Below are 18,961 nucleotides of genomic sequence, written 5' to 3' on the forward strand. Positions count from 1 at the left end.
GAGGGGAGGGGGGGGGGGAGTGAAAAACCAATGCAAAAAAAGTCATTTAGGAGATTGGCCCTTTCTTGGGCATCAGTAGTCAGTTGCCTGATTGGATCTCTCAGGGGCCCAATGCTGTCCTTGTTTTTTTTCCAGCTCCTCCCCACATATCTGAAGAAAGACTTTTTTATTGTCCTTGAGTCCCATAGCTAGCCTAAGTTCAGTTTTTGCCTTGGCTTTCCTCTATCACTCTGTGCAGGTGCAGGCAAGTGCGAACTAATCCTCTTTGGTAATGTTTCCTGTTTTTGAGCTGGTGTAAGCTGCTTTTTTGTGCTTAATATGGTCCAAGGGTTCCTTATTCAGCCATGGGACCTTTCTTGCCTGTTGACTGCTTTTCTTGTGAGATCGTATGGCTTTACCCTGTGCTTCAAAGATTATGTTTTTAATAAATGACCAGTCCTCATGTACTCCCTTTTCTGGGGTGTGGGGGGTATGGCCTCTAATTGCCTGACTGACCAATTCTCTCAGTTTGTAAAAGTCAGCCTTCCCAAAGTTGAGGACTCCTGCTTTACTGCTGAATTTGCCTGCTCTTTGGTGAACTAAGAAGGTGACCAATTCATGGTTGCTGTCACTAAGTTCCCCTTGATCCACAGATCACTCACTAGGTCTGCCCCATTGGCCAGAACCAGATCCAGCAATGCCTCTCCCCAAGTTGATGCATAGACCTCCTGGGTTAGGTAAAGGCCATTGATGCATGTGAGGAAGCTATGCGACCTGTCAGATTTGGCCATGCGATCATCCCAAGAGATGTCAGGGAAGTTGAAGTTCCCCATGGCAATCATGGATTGGGAGTGTGTGGCCTCAATCAGTTCCCTATTGAATTTTTGAACTAGGTTTTCCTCTTGGTAGGGAGGTCTATAGTAGACTCCTACACGTAAATCACCCTCCCCAAGTTCTCCATGTATCTTGACCCAGGGGGTCTCAAGATGCCCTTCCTGGTTTGGAAACTTGATCTGCAGGGAGGTGAGCTGATCCTTGATGTAGAGAGCTACACCGCCACCCCCCCACCTTCCCAACCCAGTCTCTTCTATACAGGTTATAGCCCTCTATTGCCACTCCAATTATAGGTGGAGTCCCACCAGGTCTCTGTAATTTTTACCAGGTCATAATTATTTTCACATAGGAGAAGGGCCAGTTCCTCATGCTTATTTCCCAAGCTTCTGATGTTTGTGTACAAGCAATTTAAGTCTGCCATGAGAAGCCCAATGCTTCCCTAACAGGTGAATCAGGACCTTTCCTTGGGCTGTCTAAGTTATCGGTAGTGCAGATGACATGACCTGGGCTAGAACTGTTAGTAGACCGCCCATCCCCCAGCGGCCTCTGTTTAAAGCCCTGTCAAGAAATTCGGCCATTCTATTTTTATTGTAGAACAGATTTTCTTGTGGATAGTTTTGAACTATTTGGTCTATTTCCATTTATAATATTCTGAGGAGCTTCTACACAAACTTGTCCATAAATCAAAGTGATGTTTAAGCCATTATGCTTGGTGGAAACACTGTTTGGCCTTAATTGGCATTAGCTAACATAATTTACTTTTAATTCTGTAACTAGGCACCTAGAACTAAATTCTGTTGCTCATTCAGTAGCATTACTGGCCAACTTTTTACCCCGCATGGTGGCTGCACATGGTGTAGGTGCTGCAAAGGAAGACATCACTTCTTTTTTTTTTTTTCACTGCTGCTGCCGTGTATGTCAAGCAGCCATTCGAATACTAATTTTTGGTGGCAAAAAAAGGAGGTGACACCTTCCCACCCACTGAAAAAACCTCCAGCAGCCACTGCTGCTCTGTCCTCCCTGCTGCCAGAGCTGAATATGTTGCAGAGTGCAGTGAGAGAGGAGAGGGAGGATGAGGAGTCCTTCCTCACTCCATATGGTCACCCCTCAACCCTTAGCCAGAGCGCAAGGCTTGTTACCTATTTGGCCACCCATTCTTATGCTACTGTTTACATTCCTTCTTATGGATTGCAGGGAGGACTAAAGCAGGGCAGAGTCCGGCAAAGTGAATTGTTTCATTCAAGAATTTTAACAAAGCTACTTTTGTTCTACCAAATGGAAATGACTTGTCCTCAGTAATCAGCCTCGGTTGGTGTAGATCAGCATAGTTGTATTACCCTGTTTTCATTGCAGAATATAGACAAAAGGCAAATAAACAGCAGTAGCCAAACAAAAGGGCCTCATGGAATTCATTTGAATTCCAATGTCCTCCTCCATAAATCAATCTTGTTCTTTAAGGCCAGTTTGCAATCATGTGCCTAATTAATGTTAACATTTCCTTTTATCTGTCGGCTAATTTATCGTTGGTAAATTGTATGATTTCATTTGCTTTAAAATCCTCACTGCTGAAGAGGAAATAAACTGTGTACATGATAACACCACACCCTTTTACAAGGCGCACAAAGTGCAGTTGGATAAGTCACTGGTATCTACCAATTTAAGTTAATTATACATGCACCCAATCATAGAATTTTTCTATTATCATTACGTATGTAAGGGGTGAATATCAGGAGCTGGAAGAAAAACTGTTTGTTAGGGTGCCCCAGGGGAGGACAAGGAGCAATGGCCATAAACTATTAGAGGATGGTTTCACGGTGGATGTAAGGAAGTTCTTTACAGTAAGGTTGACCAGAATCTGAAATAGACTTCCCAAGGAGGTGGTGCAGTCCTCAGCCTTGGAAGTGTTCAAGAGGAAACAAGACAGACATCTTGATAGGATCATTTGATCTCAGCAGTTTTCCTGCCCAGAGCAGGGGGATTGGACTCGATAATCTTTCGAAGTCCCTTCCAGAGTCCCAATCTTGATTTCTATGATTCATTATCAGATTTTTAGAAGAGAAGGTCTGAGCCTGTTCCCAAGACAAATTTTGAAGCCAATTTCAGTAGGAGTTCCACTGGACCTGCTCAAGTCCATAGTTCATTGAAGGAAATTAAAACTGTCAGTGATGTCAATGGACATTGTTTCAGGCCTTAATATGTGAAGCACAATCATAGACCTAAGTGCCTGTTTCTTCTTTAGGAGGACTGAAGCAAGAGTGAAAACAAGCACTTCTCAAGCCTTTTTCCCTTCTGCATATAAACGTGCAAGGTACCTGTGAAAACTCTTAGGCATGTGTTAATCCTTGTCTAAAACCTATATGCAAAGAAGTGCTAATGTTTTTTCCACGTGAAGTACAAAGCAGAAGCTTCTTTAAGTCTTAACAGTAAAGGAGAGGATTTTTGGTGGGCTGTCTTTTATTGGACCAGCTACATGGTCGGGAATAAATTTTAAATACGTTTTTGGGCAAAAGGTAAGCTTATCTAAAATCTCTCCCAACTATAAAAGATATTATCCCCCCCAAATCATTGCCTCTAACATATTTTCTGAATCATCATAGCTACAATACCACCATATGGTAAAATAGTCCAGACAATGGAAAGCAAAAGAAAATGTACATATGTTTACATTCAAGTCCTCAAACTTCATGTTTAAGTTATCAAGCTTCGGTTTCATAAATTAATCAGAAACAGTTTATTTTCCTTAATGCTCCACTAGTAGCCATAAAATCCCCTATTGTTGCTTTCAAAGACCTATAAGCCCTAAATTCACAAGAGAGAGGTCTGTATCTGTATCCAAAAACTAGAATTTGGGGTGGAAATCAGCTGATATAGCTGCAGAAAGAGGTTATACACACAAGAAAAGTACTAAAGAATTTATTGAGTCAGATCTTTCCATCAATATTAGGTATACTAGCTCTGCACAAAAACTTTTTCATATGGTGTCCAGCAACACAAACAGATTCTAAACCTCTTTCAGATAATATTTTAGTGTATGATATGGAGGGACTGTAGTAGCCAAAACATGCTTCTTCCTTTGACTGATATCAGAGAGAAAATACGTAGTCTGAAACCTGAAACCGATTCTGGCTCTTTCCCCTTTCCAGAGAGTTGCAGGACACATCTGCAGCTCAGTAACAGACTCTTGACTGAATGTATCTGTATTGGGGGAAAAAATAACTCTTCAGTACTTCTTCAGACACCATTCCTAACTGCCAGGGTGACTGGGAAGACTGACCTCTTGCTTTTCCACCAAATAGTTAAAACTCCTGCTCAAATACATTGTAACACTAAGTCAGGAAAGACTGCCAGTGGTACCTTGTTATTAAAATATTTGTGCATGATTTGTCAAGTAATTTAACCTCTTAATAATGAGGAAGATCTAATTATTATTCTCTTTGAATATTCAGCAAATTTCCTACTCATCAAATTGTCATTCTGAAGGGTGGAAAAACAATGGGCAAGCTTCTATGGATAAATAAGGTACCAATTCATCCATGTGAACAGCTGAAAATAATACACAAAGTTATAAACATTCATAAACCTGTAGGAGTTTGGGAAAAGGTACAACAAAAGGAAACCTTGAGGATCCCTTATTTAGAAGAAGTAAATAAGAGACTTAACTAGTCATACAAGTCAATATTTGCAAAACTGGGAGCAGAGAGTGAGGCTTATAATGCACAACTCTTGCTGAGATTTGTGAGCATTCAGCAGTTCTTGTAAATCATACTGCTTTAATTATTTTATGAATGAACATGGGTTTAAGAATTTATTTTTGGCAACTAGTTTGGTGGCTAGTTTGAAAAAGTTGGGCAACAATGCCATTTACAGTGCAAGTATAAGGAAATGCAGAGCACTGTGATCACTAATAGATTGTAATTGCTTTTTTGAAGGATATTGATTACATAAACATGATAGACATTAGGGGCTAGAAGGGACCTCATTAGATCATTAAGCCCAGCCCCCTGCCATAGGAAGGAAGTCTGCTGGGGTCAAATGATCCCAGCAAGATAAGCATCCAATCGCCTTTTGAATGAGTCCAGAGTAGGTGTTACCTCCTCTTGGGGGGAGTCTGTTCCAGACCCTGGACACTCGGACTGCAAAGAAGTTTTTCCTTATGCCTTCCAGAAGTTAGTGGATGTTAAACCTTGCTATCCCCTGGAGAGCCCTGGTGAACAACTGTTCTCCCAGATCCTGGTATACACCCCTTATATACTTATAAGCAGCCACCAAGTCTCCCCTGAGCCTTCTCTTTGCCAGGACGAAGGATCCCATGTCCCTCAGCCTCTCCTTGTAAGGCTTGCTCTCTTGGCCTTTGATCATGCGGGTGGCTCTCCTTTGGACTCTCTCGAGCTTATCTACTTCCCTCCTGAAGTGAGGGGCCCAAAACTGGATGCAGTACTCCAGCTGCAGCCTCACTAAGGCTGAGTAAAGTGCAAGGATGACATCCCTGGTTTTGCTTGAGATGCATCAATGGATGCATGCCAGGGTTTGGTTTGCTTTGCACAAGCACATGGTGACCAGCTTCCATTTGGACATTCCAAATGGTCTTTTCCATTTGGAAGCTGGTCACTGTGTGCTTGTGCAAAGATTCAAGGAGATGCATATTAACTTTTGAAGAGCCGCATGTGGCTTCAGAGCCACAGGTTGGCCACCCCTGCTATATAGGAAATAATTCATGGGGTCAGAGAGAAAGTGAAAACTGGGGATTGATTTGTTGCCAAGTACTTGGACTACAGCTAAAGTAGGCAAATCCCAGATCTGGTTCCTGCCCTGGGGACTATTTCAGATTTTCTGCAATAGCTGTTTAATTTAAAATGTAGATACAGGCATGGACAAGGGGACTGGAACCCCCACCTACTCCTAATGTGCTGAGTGCCCTACCCTACAGTACTGACATGGCTAAAATATAGATTGAGGAGTTTAAATACTGAATTTTTATAAAACTTAGCCTGATCTAGAAGCAAAAGTAAATAATTGTACAATGTTTTCAGCATGCCTTGGGTCTTCCCTCCCCCTAGTCTGTAAGTAAGTAGGTGGTATGGATTAATTAAAGGCCACCTGAATCTCATTGTACCCAAAATCATATGTCTGTAAATGATCAATTAAGGTTGTAGTCTGTTGCACTGACACACTTCATCATCAATCTCTCCACCATGGTATGATATTGGAAACAAGTATAAACTAAATACAAAGTGTATTGTATACACTAATTTCAATGATAGATGAAACAAAGAAAATTCTGTAATTTCAAAGCTGAGTAAATTATGACATAATTCTTGGTAATATTAGAATTTGAAAATGCCAACCTTGGTGCTCATAAAGTTTGCAATGACCCGTTTACCTGCTACATTACAATACCTTCACAGGTATGACACTCACTTTCATTGATGGGAGTAGTTACTTGTTGTTTGTGCGTGCACACAGAGTGGTAAATCTTGGGTGGTGGGCAGATAACAGTTGTATAGCTACAGCCTGCTTTGATTTCTATGGCAGGTATAGGGTGAAGGGACCTGGCTCTTCATCAGGCCATCAGAGAGATGTGGTCTCTCCAACCTCCCACCACAAGGCAAAAAAAAGACTGCTCCCACTCCTTCTCCCATTGCCCCCACTCCTGTGAAGCACCCCAGGCTGGCCAAGCCTGGAGCTTTGTCTGGGCCTGGGGCAAGGAGATCAGACTGCCTTTCAGCATGCTGTTCCTTAAGGTCACAACCCCTTCTTCAAAATCCTAGATCTGTCCATGCATATACATTTGATAAAATCTAACATTTTGCAGTTTCAAATCCCAGGACATCATTCTCCCATTGTACTCGGCCTTGGTGAGGCCGCAGCTGGAGTACTGGGACCAGTTTTGGGTTCCACAATTCAAAAAAGATGTGGAGAAGCTTGAGAGGGTGCAGAGGAGAGCTATGTGCATGATCCAAGCTCGGGAAAACAGACCTTATGATGAGACGCTGAGAGCCATGGGACTCTTCAGCCTGAAAAGTACAGGCTAAGGGGTGAGCTGGTGGCCACCATTAAGTTTATCAGGGGTGCTCACCAGGATCTGGGGGAACATCTGTTCACCAGAATGCCCCAAGGAATGACAAGGTCAAATGGTCACAAACTCCTCCGTGGCCATATCAGGCTGGACATAAGAAAGAACTTCTTTACTGTCCAAGCCCCCAAGGTTTGGGACAGACTGCTGCTGGAGGTGGTTGAAGCACCTACTTTGAACACCTTCAAGAGACATTTGGATGTCTGTTTTGCTGGGATCCTATGATCCCTGCTGACTTTCTGCCCCTGGGGCAGGGGGCTGGACTCAGTGATTTTCCGAGGTCCTTTCCAGCCCTAATGTTTATGAAATCTATGATTAGGGTACTCTCCTGTAAATTCAGAGATGTGAATCTGAACCTCTCTGGTTGAAGAAGGCTTTGAACCCTGGTCTCCCACTTCTTAGGGGACTACTCAAACCACTGGTTTGTGCAAAAGCAGGTAGTGCCATCTGCAAGCCAATCTCTTGAATATAAGGGAATGACTTAGGCACCCAAGTGTGAGGAAAGGAGATTAAGGCTATGAATTTCAGTCTCACATACATATGTATACTCAGGGCTGCAATGAAAATTCACAGATATTGCCTCAGAGACAAAATTTCAGACATCCATTTCTCCTTTATGTTTACTGCTTGGTTTGCACCCCCCACTGAGCAGGCTGGCCATTATGGCTAGGGACAGACATTCAAAAAGCCTGAGCCTGAATTGATTCAATCCTTGCAGGTTTGTAAAAACTCGCTAGGCTGAACCTGTTTGTAACTGCACAGATCTGCTTTCTGGACTGAAGAAATACAGGCACATGCCTGCAGTGGCTCAGGCTAGAAGTCAGGGGACACTAGGAATGCTAGAGCAGCCCTCCCCTCTCTTCCACAGGGCTGAGCTGAGGCGGGAGGGGGGAGGCAGGCAGGATGCGCCAATTAGGGAGGGGATGCTTCAATTAGGGAGGGGTCCCCCTCCCTCCCTCACTGCTCCTGACCAGCCCAGCAGGGAGGTGATAACAGAGCATTTAGCACCCCATCAAAACAAAACAAAGGCTCTCTCATTAGTTCAAACTCTTCTTAAAGAGCTTTTTCCAAGGAAAGAATGGAGGGACACTACCAGCTACCTGTAGATTAGCTCCAAAAAGCCCTCAGTGGACACCGTCCTGTCTGCCTTATACAAATACCTTTCAGCATTTGCTAGTGTACCACATTCTGGCTATGGTTCATGCTGTGGGGGAGGAGAAGGGAGAATCCCTGCTTGAGCAGTGAGGGGTGGGGGCAGTGGCATGGGGAAGCCAGGCAGATGCTGGTGAGTCTGCCACCTCTGCCAGAGCTCCAGCCAGGGAGTAGAAGGGCAGGGCCAACCCTGCTCCTGGGAGCAGAGAGCTCTACCCAGGGCTGCAAAGCACTTGGGATGCTGGGAGACTCTGGTTTAAGTTAAACCAGGAAAGGGTCTTGGACAGACATTGCATAAACCTGTTCGACCCAAATCAGTTAAGTCTGATACTACATTCAATCAGGTTTATCTCAAACTGCTTTCAGCTATTTTAAAATTGGTTTATGTGCACTGAATGTCTGTTCTGTTACAGATTTAAACCAGTTTCTGATCGCTTAAACCAGTTTGTGTGTAAATGTCTGTCCCTAGCCTATGAATCCTATTCCTAGGAACCAAAGTCTCACCATTTAAAGTTTAAAGAACTTAGATATCCAACCCAGATTTGTGAATTTCATTCCTTGACCTAGGCTTATAACTTCCTGAATTGGGAACACAGCATCATCACTCCTAAGTCCCTTTATGAATCTCAGCCTTAACGTGCATACAGTATTCTGAACTTTTGTTTTATAAGAAGTACAGTTAATACCATTTAATTTCAATGTTAGATTATAGGCTTTAAAATCATTCAAAGAGTCTTGATTTTAAGAATCTTTTTTCCCTGGCTTAGACCAGAAAGTTTCTGTTTGGAATGGTGTGTGATCACATGCATCATGTATTTGAGTTTAAAGCACAAAGCAGAACACAACCAAAGCATCTCCTCACAGCTTTACAATATATGCCCTCTTTTGCCTTACTGGTCTGATAGTTATTTTGGGGGAATTTAACAATCATCATACTTCTGCCTTTAAAACTTGCATATACTTTAAATGTAATTGTATCATCTTTTAAGGAAAATACTTTTATTTTAGAATTTTTATGCAGCCATTACAGGTACACAATAACTACTTATTTCTGTGATTAAAGATTGCTTTTATATAAGAGAAGAGCTGGAACACTTAATATTAGAGATGGACAGAGCCTCAGAAACTCAAGAAACAAGGTGCTTTAGAACATATAGCACGCTTCTAGAATTACTATTAGTTCTAATGTTAAAAATAAGACAGCATTTTGTGAAGTGAGCGTAGGGGGAGAAAAGGGATATAGACAGACTTTCCAGATATTCTGCAGTCACAGTTTTCATTTAAAGGAGCATGTCTCTCTGCTATGTTTGTGAAGAAAACTTTGGAACAACGTCCTGTCTAACTAACGCAACCATTAGTAGAGGTTGCAAAGAGTCTGAAATAATAGCCTTGAGCTATAAACTACTTTACTCACGCCAACTCAAATTCTAGAGGTGATTCTTTAAATAGCAGCATTACTAACTGCTTCACTATTCACTAAATATTTAAAACGGGAGAAAATATTACAATATGAAGATTTTTTAAATCTTGCATGAAGGCTTTTGTTAAGGGGAAAATCTTTAACAATATGAATGGCAGTATTCACAATTAGCTACATCAACTTAGAAGGGAGGGTTCTATTATCAAAACGTTGTGAAATACCAATATAGACAGCATCCTGAGAACAACTGATAGCTTTAATATCAGAATAAACTTGTAAGATGTGCTCCACTACTTCTGCTTGGATTTACTGCATGGCACTCCTTTGTGTCTGTACTGTTGGGAGGAATAAATATAATACAATTAACTGTAGATAAATAGTGAATGGGCTCTTTATAAGAAAGAGGCCCACCATAATGAGATTCCACCCTTTTTCTAAGAAACAAAGACAGGTTTCTCTGTAGCACTGTCACTCCCACTGGTTAGTTTTTGGTTCACTGAAACTAACCGTACAGCTGGGCAGTATTTGTTGTCCGTAATAATTTGCACCATGTTGCTTTCTTGTTTAGTTAAAACAATTGGCAGGAAGAAAAGGAGGACAGGTGAATCTGTGTTACTATGGTTCCTGTTTACAGTGCAGGAAAGCAGTCAACACAGAAAAGGCATGGAGAGAGAGAGAGAACCTACTATTTGTCAGGAAAGTTCCTATATTTTAGTTCAGATTTCTACTTCCCCATCTAGAAACATATTCAAATTGTTCCATCTTCTTTCATCCCATTTTCTTTATTTTTAAAGAAGGTTAAACTTGAAGAATGATGAACAGATCTTTCATTGGGTTAGTTTATATTATGGCTGCTTATTTCTAAACCCTTAAAATTAGAATTCCAAATGTAGATCTTATCAGATCAAGTAGATGCCACCTTTTTCTCTAGCACATTCCCACTGACAATATGAAGCCTTGCCCACATCATCATTCTGGGCACAAACTAATGCACAAAGGAAAAAAAAAACTAGAAGGAACCTACCTTCATAGAACATTCTAGCCCTTTATAAAATTGTACTCTCAAAATGAGTGAAATCAAGGCCTCAAAAGAACACTCCCTACACTCATAAAATGTTACTATTAAAATAACAAGCAGCTGCCCAAATAATTTTAAATTAAGAGGCTCCAACTGGGAAAAAGTATGAAAAGAAGGAAGGAAATACATACCCTAACACTGTCAGGTCACGGGGCTCAGAAGAACCACCTGAGTGTTAACCGGGCAACTCTGTTAAGATGTAGCGTGGTTCTCTAAATAAGCAAAAGTCTTTGATAATTTCCTATTAATTGGGCCAGCTGCTTAAGGGTGTGTGTAGGCAAAACGGAGGCCCTAAATTGAAACAGTGGGTTTTTTAAAACATCGCTTCGATTTAAGGCAAAGTAAACCCCTGTGTCATGTACACCCATGTTGTACATGCCTCTCCAGTAACAGGGAGGGGAAGGCAAGCTGCCAGTGGGCAGAGCAGTCCTAGGGCTGCAGGCAAGGGGGCTTGGGCTTCCCTCTGCAGCAGCAGCACCCCGCTCCCCCCGGTGGTACCTGCCCACAGGTACCTGGCTCAGGTGGTCCCAGGGACAACAGCCATGGAGGGAAGGACTGGATCCCCACACAGCTCATGCAGTCAGGCTCCAGGGGAAAAAAAAATGTCTTTTAATAACAGAAGCTCCACCCAAAAAAATTAGCAGTGGGTGCACACATTGTTGTGCTAAAGTTACTGGAGCTGGTGGAAATATCATTAGCAATTGTATATCTAACCCACACTAAAATTTGTGATCAACCATAATGTGGTAAGTCCAACCCTGACTCTGCAGCTACAAAACTACAACAATAACGGATCTGGAGCATTTTTGCTGAATTAGGAGATGGAAAAAAAAAATTCTGAAAGGAGTGAGGAGGTATATATTTGAGCTGTGCAGAGCCCAGCCCCTTAGAATTGGAAATAGAGCATCCTCTACTGCTTGGATTCTTCCCAGCTGGAGGGAAGTGTACAGAGGCTTCATAGACATAAATGTTTTCTCCTGCTATTCAGGCTGTTTCTTTATATACCAAAATATTTGGTAGAATATTTTTTGTACTATTACACATTTAAGTCCTCAGGAAGTGAAATGCCATATACAGATCATGGGTGAGTGTGTTAAATTAAACAAATGCCTATCTTTAATCGCTTGATTAGTATCAAGCATTCCAGGTACACCCAGACAGAACACACCTGCCTCTGAAAATACCAAGTACACCCTAACATTTCATTGACAACAATATTGTTAGTATGAGAACAGCAGGTGCAGTAAAAGTCAGCAAGGAAGAGGTTATTTACTAATCAACATAAAAATTAAAGACCTTATTCTCTCTATCTTGAGTACTCATATAGCACCCCATTATTTTAGTCTTTGAGTGATCCATACAATATTTAATGTTTGTGGCAGGGCAGGGAATATAGCCCTGCCCTGCCCTCCCCCATCACAACACAGCTGGCTAAAGAGTAATAACTGTCTTTTCTCTCTGGCACTTTCTTTATGTTGAGCAGCACTGATTTCTCAGGATAGGGACAGAAGTCGCACATAAACCAGTTTAAGTGATCAGAAAGTGGTTTAAACCTGTAACAGAACAGAAGCTCAGTGCACATAATCCAGTTTCAAAATGGCTGAAACTAGTTTAAGACAAACTTGGTTGAATATAGCATCAGATTTAACTGATTTGGGTGAAACCGGTTTATGAAACTTCTGTCTCAGCCCCCTTCCTGGTTCAAGTTAAATCACAGTCCCCCAGCATGCTTTCCAGCCCTGGACTGGGCTGGGCTGGGCTGGGCTGTCTGCTCCAGCAAGCAGAGCTGGCCTCTCCCCTCTGCTCTCTAGCTGGAGCAGTGAGGGTTGGCTGACAATTGTGGGATGCAGCCAAGTCTACAGGAACTACCCTCCCTTCCCCCCCCCGGCAAACCCTGGCTAGGGTCTAGGGCCAGGGAGGGGGACTAAATACCCTTTCCCCTACTCAAACTTACTACTGGCTGTAACTGGACTACAAAATGCAGAGGCACCTGGAAGCAGGAAGAGGAAGTGAACACACAGCCAGAGAGCTGTACTCTAGCATCCCCCCTTCACCCCCCACCCCCCAGCTTCTGACCTGAGTCACTGCAGACATGTGACTGCATTTACTGAATCAAAGGTAAATGTCTGTTCACTTCTGTTTCAATTTAATCTGTGCAGTTTAGACTAACCTGCAAAGACTGAACCGATTCAGCCTCAGGCTTTTTTGAATGCCTTAGGGACTAATTACAGAGGAAGATGCCACTCAACATGAATAAGGGTGGCAGAATTCCATCTGCTCAAAAATAGATGTTGGCCACCTAGTAAAATACATCCTTTGACATGTTTGTGTGATAATCTAGACTCTGCCCTCCATACATAGTTACCTTTATCCCAAGAAGGAGCCTTCTGCTAAGAGAGAAGCACAGATGAGCAAAGTTATCCTTAGTGGTGCCTCTGTTTGGACTTTCCAAACACAAGAATCCAAACAGATCCATTTTTGTTATGAAGGCATAAAGAAAGGTGAGAAAAATTCATGCTTAGGGAGAACCATTTAAGCTCTGCCATTTTCTCCCATTGTTTTCCCTACCTGCTCAACATTACCACAGACTTACCTAGACTGAATTAAAGGGCCCTGCTACATATTCAGATTAAAGCTGGATAGATAACTATGGAGCTGTTACATATTTTCAAGCACTAACTTGACAGCTGGTTAGTTCTTTTTATAGATGAATAGACATTTTTATCATGTGATGCTTATTTTGTACATGTGGCTGGTTTAAATTTATTGTGTGATTAACTAGTTAATTGAGCAATCTATATAATGTGTCATAAAGGCCAAAGAGAGGTAATTCCCTTTGTAGTTTTACTTTGGCTAGAACAAATGAACTGTTTTGTCTGGACCCAAACAAGTTGGAAGACCCAAAAGCCAACCCCAGAGGTGTAACAAGGCAGCTAGTCACCTAGGGCAGCTGCAACGCGGAGGCAGCAGCGACTTCCAACTGATATCATACTGCCAATGCAGCTATGTGACCCCAGCAGCAGCTGCTATTTTTCCTTTACACAAGTTAGTGCCCAGGGGTGCTGCCCTGGTTCCCCTGCCTCAGCTACAGGGGAACCAGGGCAGCTGTCTACCCCAGAGAATAAACCTCTGGGATCTCCCAGGCCAGTGACTGCAGCCATCTGTCCCTCCTTCCAACCCTAGAAGCATAAGAGGAGTGGGAGTAGGGGTCTGAGCTAGGCTGTAAGGCCTGGCTCCACCCACCAGCCTGCAGCAGAGTACACCAGTCACAGCATGGGGTGGCCACCACGGGGCCTGCTGGGGAACAGCTGCGGGCACCACTTGTCTGTGGGATGCTGGGCAGTGGGCATTTTAGCAGAAATTGCATTGCCTCCCACAGGGTCCAGGCATCGTGACATCCTTAAAAGGATCTAATGGCACCCCAGGGTGCCACAGCAATCAACTGAGAATCATCGGTCTAACTGATGCCCCCTGTGTCAGAAAGTCTATTTTTAATGCCTCCAGTTACAAAGTGGAAGGAAAAAAGTATAGAATCTCATGATATTTCAACAACAAAGCTGTCATGACAGATGATACCCAGTGCTGTCTTCTGCCGGAAAGAAAAAAACAGAAACATGTAGATTGACTTTATCAGACAGATAGATACTGTTCACTGTATATAGTACAGATAGATAATTTCAACATTTTGGGGGGAAAAAACCAGGTAAAACAACTATATATTTTAATCAACAAAAATGAAGTCTGATGATAAATTTTAGAAGATCACCATGGATCCATACACCATACAGCACATGGGCATGGAAATGTCCATTCCTATAACACTGGAGGTAGAACTAGAGGGCTTATGACAGGTAAATCAAAAAGTAATAAAAACAGGGTAACTAAACATTTTTTCTATTCTCAATAACTTAGATTTCTTCCTATGTCAAACTCCTTGAAGGAAACATCTTGAAAAAAGGACCCTTCAGTTTCGAGCTGAAGAAGCTCCCCTTCAAGATTCTGAAGCAAAAACAGAGATGGCAAAATTTAATATTCCCTCTGTTGAAAAAAAAGAGAGAGGTTAAAAAAAAAGAAAGAGAAAAAAATGTGATACTCCAACAAGGAGAAAAGAAGGACTGTTCAGTGCAAATTATGCACGCTGTGGGAGATAACCTCATATCAAATGTTGAACATTTAGAAAGATAAGAGAGAGCAGGGTAAATAAGATTCTGCTAAGTCCTAGAGAAGTTGCTTTGACAGTATTTCTAACTGTGACGAGAAACAGAAACCCTGGAAAACTTGCAAGGAAACCAGTTCTTGAAAGAGAGCAGGGGTCAGAATTGGAGCACATCAGCATTTCTCTGGTGGCTTCAGAGAAATGCTGTTTGGCAAATTAATTTTTTGTGGTTCAAGAAAAATAGTCTTTTGAATATGAATGAAAGAAGTGCTGCCTGACTCGGTGTACAAATGCAATGGACTAGACAGAGCCTGCAAATTAAGGTCTCCAGAGTACAAACAGAACTTCAAGCTACCCAAAATTGGTTCCCAGCATGAAGACTCCTCAGCTAGTGTAAGGTAGAATTACTGAGTCTTAAGTATCAGCCAAAGCATCAGGAATGTCAGGGACATATTTCAGAGACAAAGGATTTATCTCAATAAGTCTAACATCGTTCCTCTAAAGACTGAAATATACTTCTGCAGATAGTAAAATAAGGCATATCACTTGTCCCTAATCAATGTTATCTCTGAAGCTTAATGATATTGTGTTGCTGTCTATTCCTGTGGTAATCATTTTAGCAGAAACATGCATCTATTCTTGGTTAATAAATGGATCTTTTGGCTAAAGATCAAATGTAGCTAACCTCAATATACACATAATAATATGTCCTACCAAGGCTCATGCCACTAGTGAAATAGTCTATTCTCGCTGGATTTCTAAATGATCAAGTTTACATGCTTACTCCCAGATGAATGCACCCAAATTGATCTAAGATGACTTAGATGCTAAACAGTCCTGAGTTTGGTTAGTATTTGGACAACAGGTTGCTTTAGAATCCCAGGCACCAAAGATAGAGTCCAAGATACCATGGCTGAAAGCTTAATTTCATCACATTGCCATAGATGGGCGGGAACAAAAAGAAGGATGAAGTTAGTGCAGAGAAGTCTTGCAGAAGCGGCCAAATATTTGGATTCTTTGCCAAGTTATATCAGACATTAACAAATCCAGTGTATGTTACTTTGCTTCATCCATCATCTTCCTTTTATAATGCTGCAAGTTAACTTCAAATATTCCAAAGAAAAGGATGCAATACTCACAAACCATAAATAAAAACAGATCTCAGCCCTTTTAGAGCATGGTTCCCTACCTCGTTCAACTTTAGCACCTTTCATTAGATGCAAGGCACATCTCAGAAAATGCCAGTTCTTAGTTTTCAGTTGGTTTTTGACTACAGAAAAATAATAAAGCTTGTGTTGCAAAGAACTCTGAAAAGTCCACAACAGGTCAGACTGTTTTAACATTATAGATTCCTGCTTGAAAGCTGAGGGTTTATCTTGTGAATTATGTTTGTACATCTAACAATGCTCACATTGCACGGCACCCCACAGCACCCTTGAAAGAAACCTGAGGGTCCCAAGGTGCTGCAGCACACTGGTTGAGAATCCTTGCTTTAGAGACACACTCATCATTGTATTTTGTGGCAGTTTTATAGCTTGCTAAGCCTTTAACTAATTTAATACGGTTACAGTTATTTAGACTGCAAGCTCTTTGGAACAGGTTCCTAGTCTGACTCTTCAAAAAGTGCCCAGTGTGTGCAGTGTGTGTGTGTACACACAAAAATAATCTTAGCAACTATCTCTACCAGGCATGATCTACCCATTACTCCCACATATTTTAAAGCAGATGACTAAAGCATTTCGGAGATGAGAGTAACATAGATTATAACAAACCCTGCAGATATTTTGTCTTAACTGATTATTTGTTTAGGACCAGGTTATAATTTCCTTACTCATGTTGACTAGTTCTACTACTTAAAGCACCGTGGAAGTCAGGGAGACAGCTTGTTAGGCAAGGAACTTCTCAATCACAAGTCACTCTTTTAAGTCAAAAAGATCATAGTCATGCACATAAAATGTGTGTGCTACTTACGGCTCAGCCTCAATGCTTTCATCAGCAGCTACATAATTGGCAGGGATGTAGCCTTGGAGCTTGCGACCAGTTCGTGTTGACTCACTCGCCAAGAGGAGTCTAGCATACCACCAACCCTCTTGGGTTGAATCCAGTACCTCGAGCTTATCCCCGGCACAGAAGCTCAGATCCTCCTCAGTGCGGGCCTGGTAGTCAAACAACGCCACAAACCTGCAGTTCTTCTGCTTTGGACAAGGCAGAGGAGGAAGAGGCTTTGTTTTATATTTGTTGTCTGGCTCAGGCATAGTCCGTGTTCCCTGGGAGAGGTTGCGTGGCTGCAAGTCATTCCCTACCAAGGCTGGATTGTGGATGACTTGGCCAGTCTTGTGTTTCTCACTCTGTTCACAGTCTCTCTCTTGGAATAGCCAAGGAGCACAAGACACAAAACACAGGCAGTGTTTCTGGCAAAAGTTCCCCATCCTGATACTCTTTCTTTGAGCCACCTTCTCTCTCCTCCTTATTCTTTTTTTTCGTCTCCCAGATGCAACACTCTTAAGCAAATGTCTGCATCATCAACATTTTAGTTCTTTGTAGAATTTCTTTTCCCTCTTGGCACAAAATGAAATAAATCTTACTGCAGCTGGAAACTTCTCTTTCCAAAGCTCTACTGAGAGCTCATTACAAGGCAACTCCCGAGTCAGGAGTGAAACCTGAGCATTAAAGTGCAATAGCTCATATGGGGGAATTTTTCACTTCCCCGTCCAATCAAGAAAACACGTATGAACAGTGTATAGTCTGAAATCTTGGAGGAACAAAAAATCATTGATCCTTGAGTCCCCCACACAAAAAAACTAAAAATAATGAGAAAATCTAAGCTTGATTCTTTTGTAGTTTTGCTGTTTCTGATGATTCTTTTCTTCTCTCAAATGAGTTCCTGTTGCGTAGTTAGTAGTGAATCTCTCTGCGTGTTCTAGCTCTTAGTAATGATTAACCAGCCTGGTCAGCCTGTTGCTTTAAACAGTCTGTGATGACATGAACTGCCGGAATATTTTTTGTATTTGCTTCCTGCTTTGCTTTGGTTTCTTTTCTCAATGGGAACCCTGCTCACATGCTTCAGGCCCCCAGGCGCCCTCACCTGGGAGCACACCTGCCACGTCTGCTGCTGCTTTCAACACACAGGGTTAGATTTGCTATGCATCAGGGATTTAGAAAATCCCCCTTGCTGTCCCTGAGGTTCTCAAGCTCAGTGTCATGATTTATAGAGACAAAAATCTGGGACTTAAAGAATGAATTTTAATTCTTTCCTCATGCCTGGACCAAAGAGACAGGCACCTGGCCAAGACTCATTCTACAGTGCTGGTAAATTACACCAGCCTTGTAGTACAAATATCTCTTGTTATATCAGTCTGGTTGCAATGGCAACAAAAACAGAAAAGCTGTTCTCCCAGTCTACTTACATTTTTAAAGTACCTCTCACCACAGTCACTGGATACTATAATGGCATTAGGGCACTGATGTGACAAAGAGCCACTACAGGACGGATTCTCTACAGCACAGTTGGTGCTAGCAAAGCTTTCGGACAGGCAGAAACCTCCCTTAATGCAGGGAACCTCCTTCTTGGTTCTGCAGGGGGTGCACACTGCTCCAGAGCTGGCATGAGAGTTGTCTCTCTTAATGGCTCTTAAAGACAATTTAGGGCAGCTGTAGTTTATACTGTGCCCAGTCCACATAGCAGTAGAGATGTGAACAGTTCCCATCAGCTGATGAAGGGGCTCAAAAATTTCTCACATTCTTCACATATACATTTCCAATAAAAATGCTGGGAAATATGTGCAAATTCAGTTGTGTGGGAAAGAAAATGAAAATGCCTATGTTTATTATCCCAGGCATATTTGGGATTGTATTGGCAGGGGTGGGATGGGGAACCCTGGAGAAGCAATGTAGACTGGAGACTACCTGAAAGACTGAGACCAGAAATGTCTTTCCCCCGGTACTAGCACTCCTTTGGATAGATGATTAGGTCTTGGTCTTTCTTACTATGCCTCATTTTCAATGTCCTTGGGGTGAAGTGGGACTGGACACAGAGTAAAGGAGACTCTTAGAAGTCATTACTAACCCCGTGATCTTTGATCACTGCAGTTCCTATCAAGTCTAATACTTAATTTAGCCCTGCTCCAGATTTTACTTATTATTACAGCAGCCACAGTGCCTGTTCCATCAGCTGCCATTAGGTAAAACTCTCCTAATGAACCCCTATCAGATGCAACCTGCCCCCTCTTGAATAACAAGATATACAAATAGCCAGAAACATCATTTTTG

General features: G+C 42.1%; 1 protein-coding gene across 1 annotated transcript in view; it reads right to left on the reverse strand.

Moving 5' to 3' along the window:
- FRK (fyn related Src family tyrosine kinase) overlaps positions 1 to 17,587 on the reverse strand; it is a 90,381-nt gene extending 72,794 nt beyond the window's left edge. Inside the window, exon 1 of the mRNA XM_090038305.1 lies at positions 16,664 to 17,587. Within this exon, the coding sequence (XP_089894431.1) occupies positions 16,664 to 17,121 (458 nt within the window). The 5' untranslated portion in view covers positions 17,122 to 17,587. The remainder of the gene's footprint in view (positions 1 to 16,663) is intronic.
- Between the last annotated feature and the right edge of the window lie 1,374 nt (positions 17,588 to 18,961).

The sequence above is a fragment of the Crocodylus siamensis genome, chromosome 1, assembly GCF_052110815.1.
Source record: "Crocodylus siamensis isolate JL-2025a chromosome 1, ASM5211081v1, whole genome shotgun sequence".
In the NCBI taxonomy this organism is placed as follows: domain Eukaryota; kingdom Metazoa; phylum Chordata; order Crocodylia; family Crocodylidae; genus Crocodylus; species Crocodylus siamensis.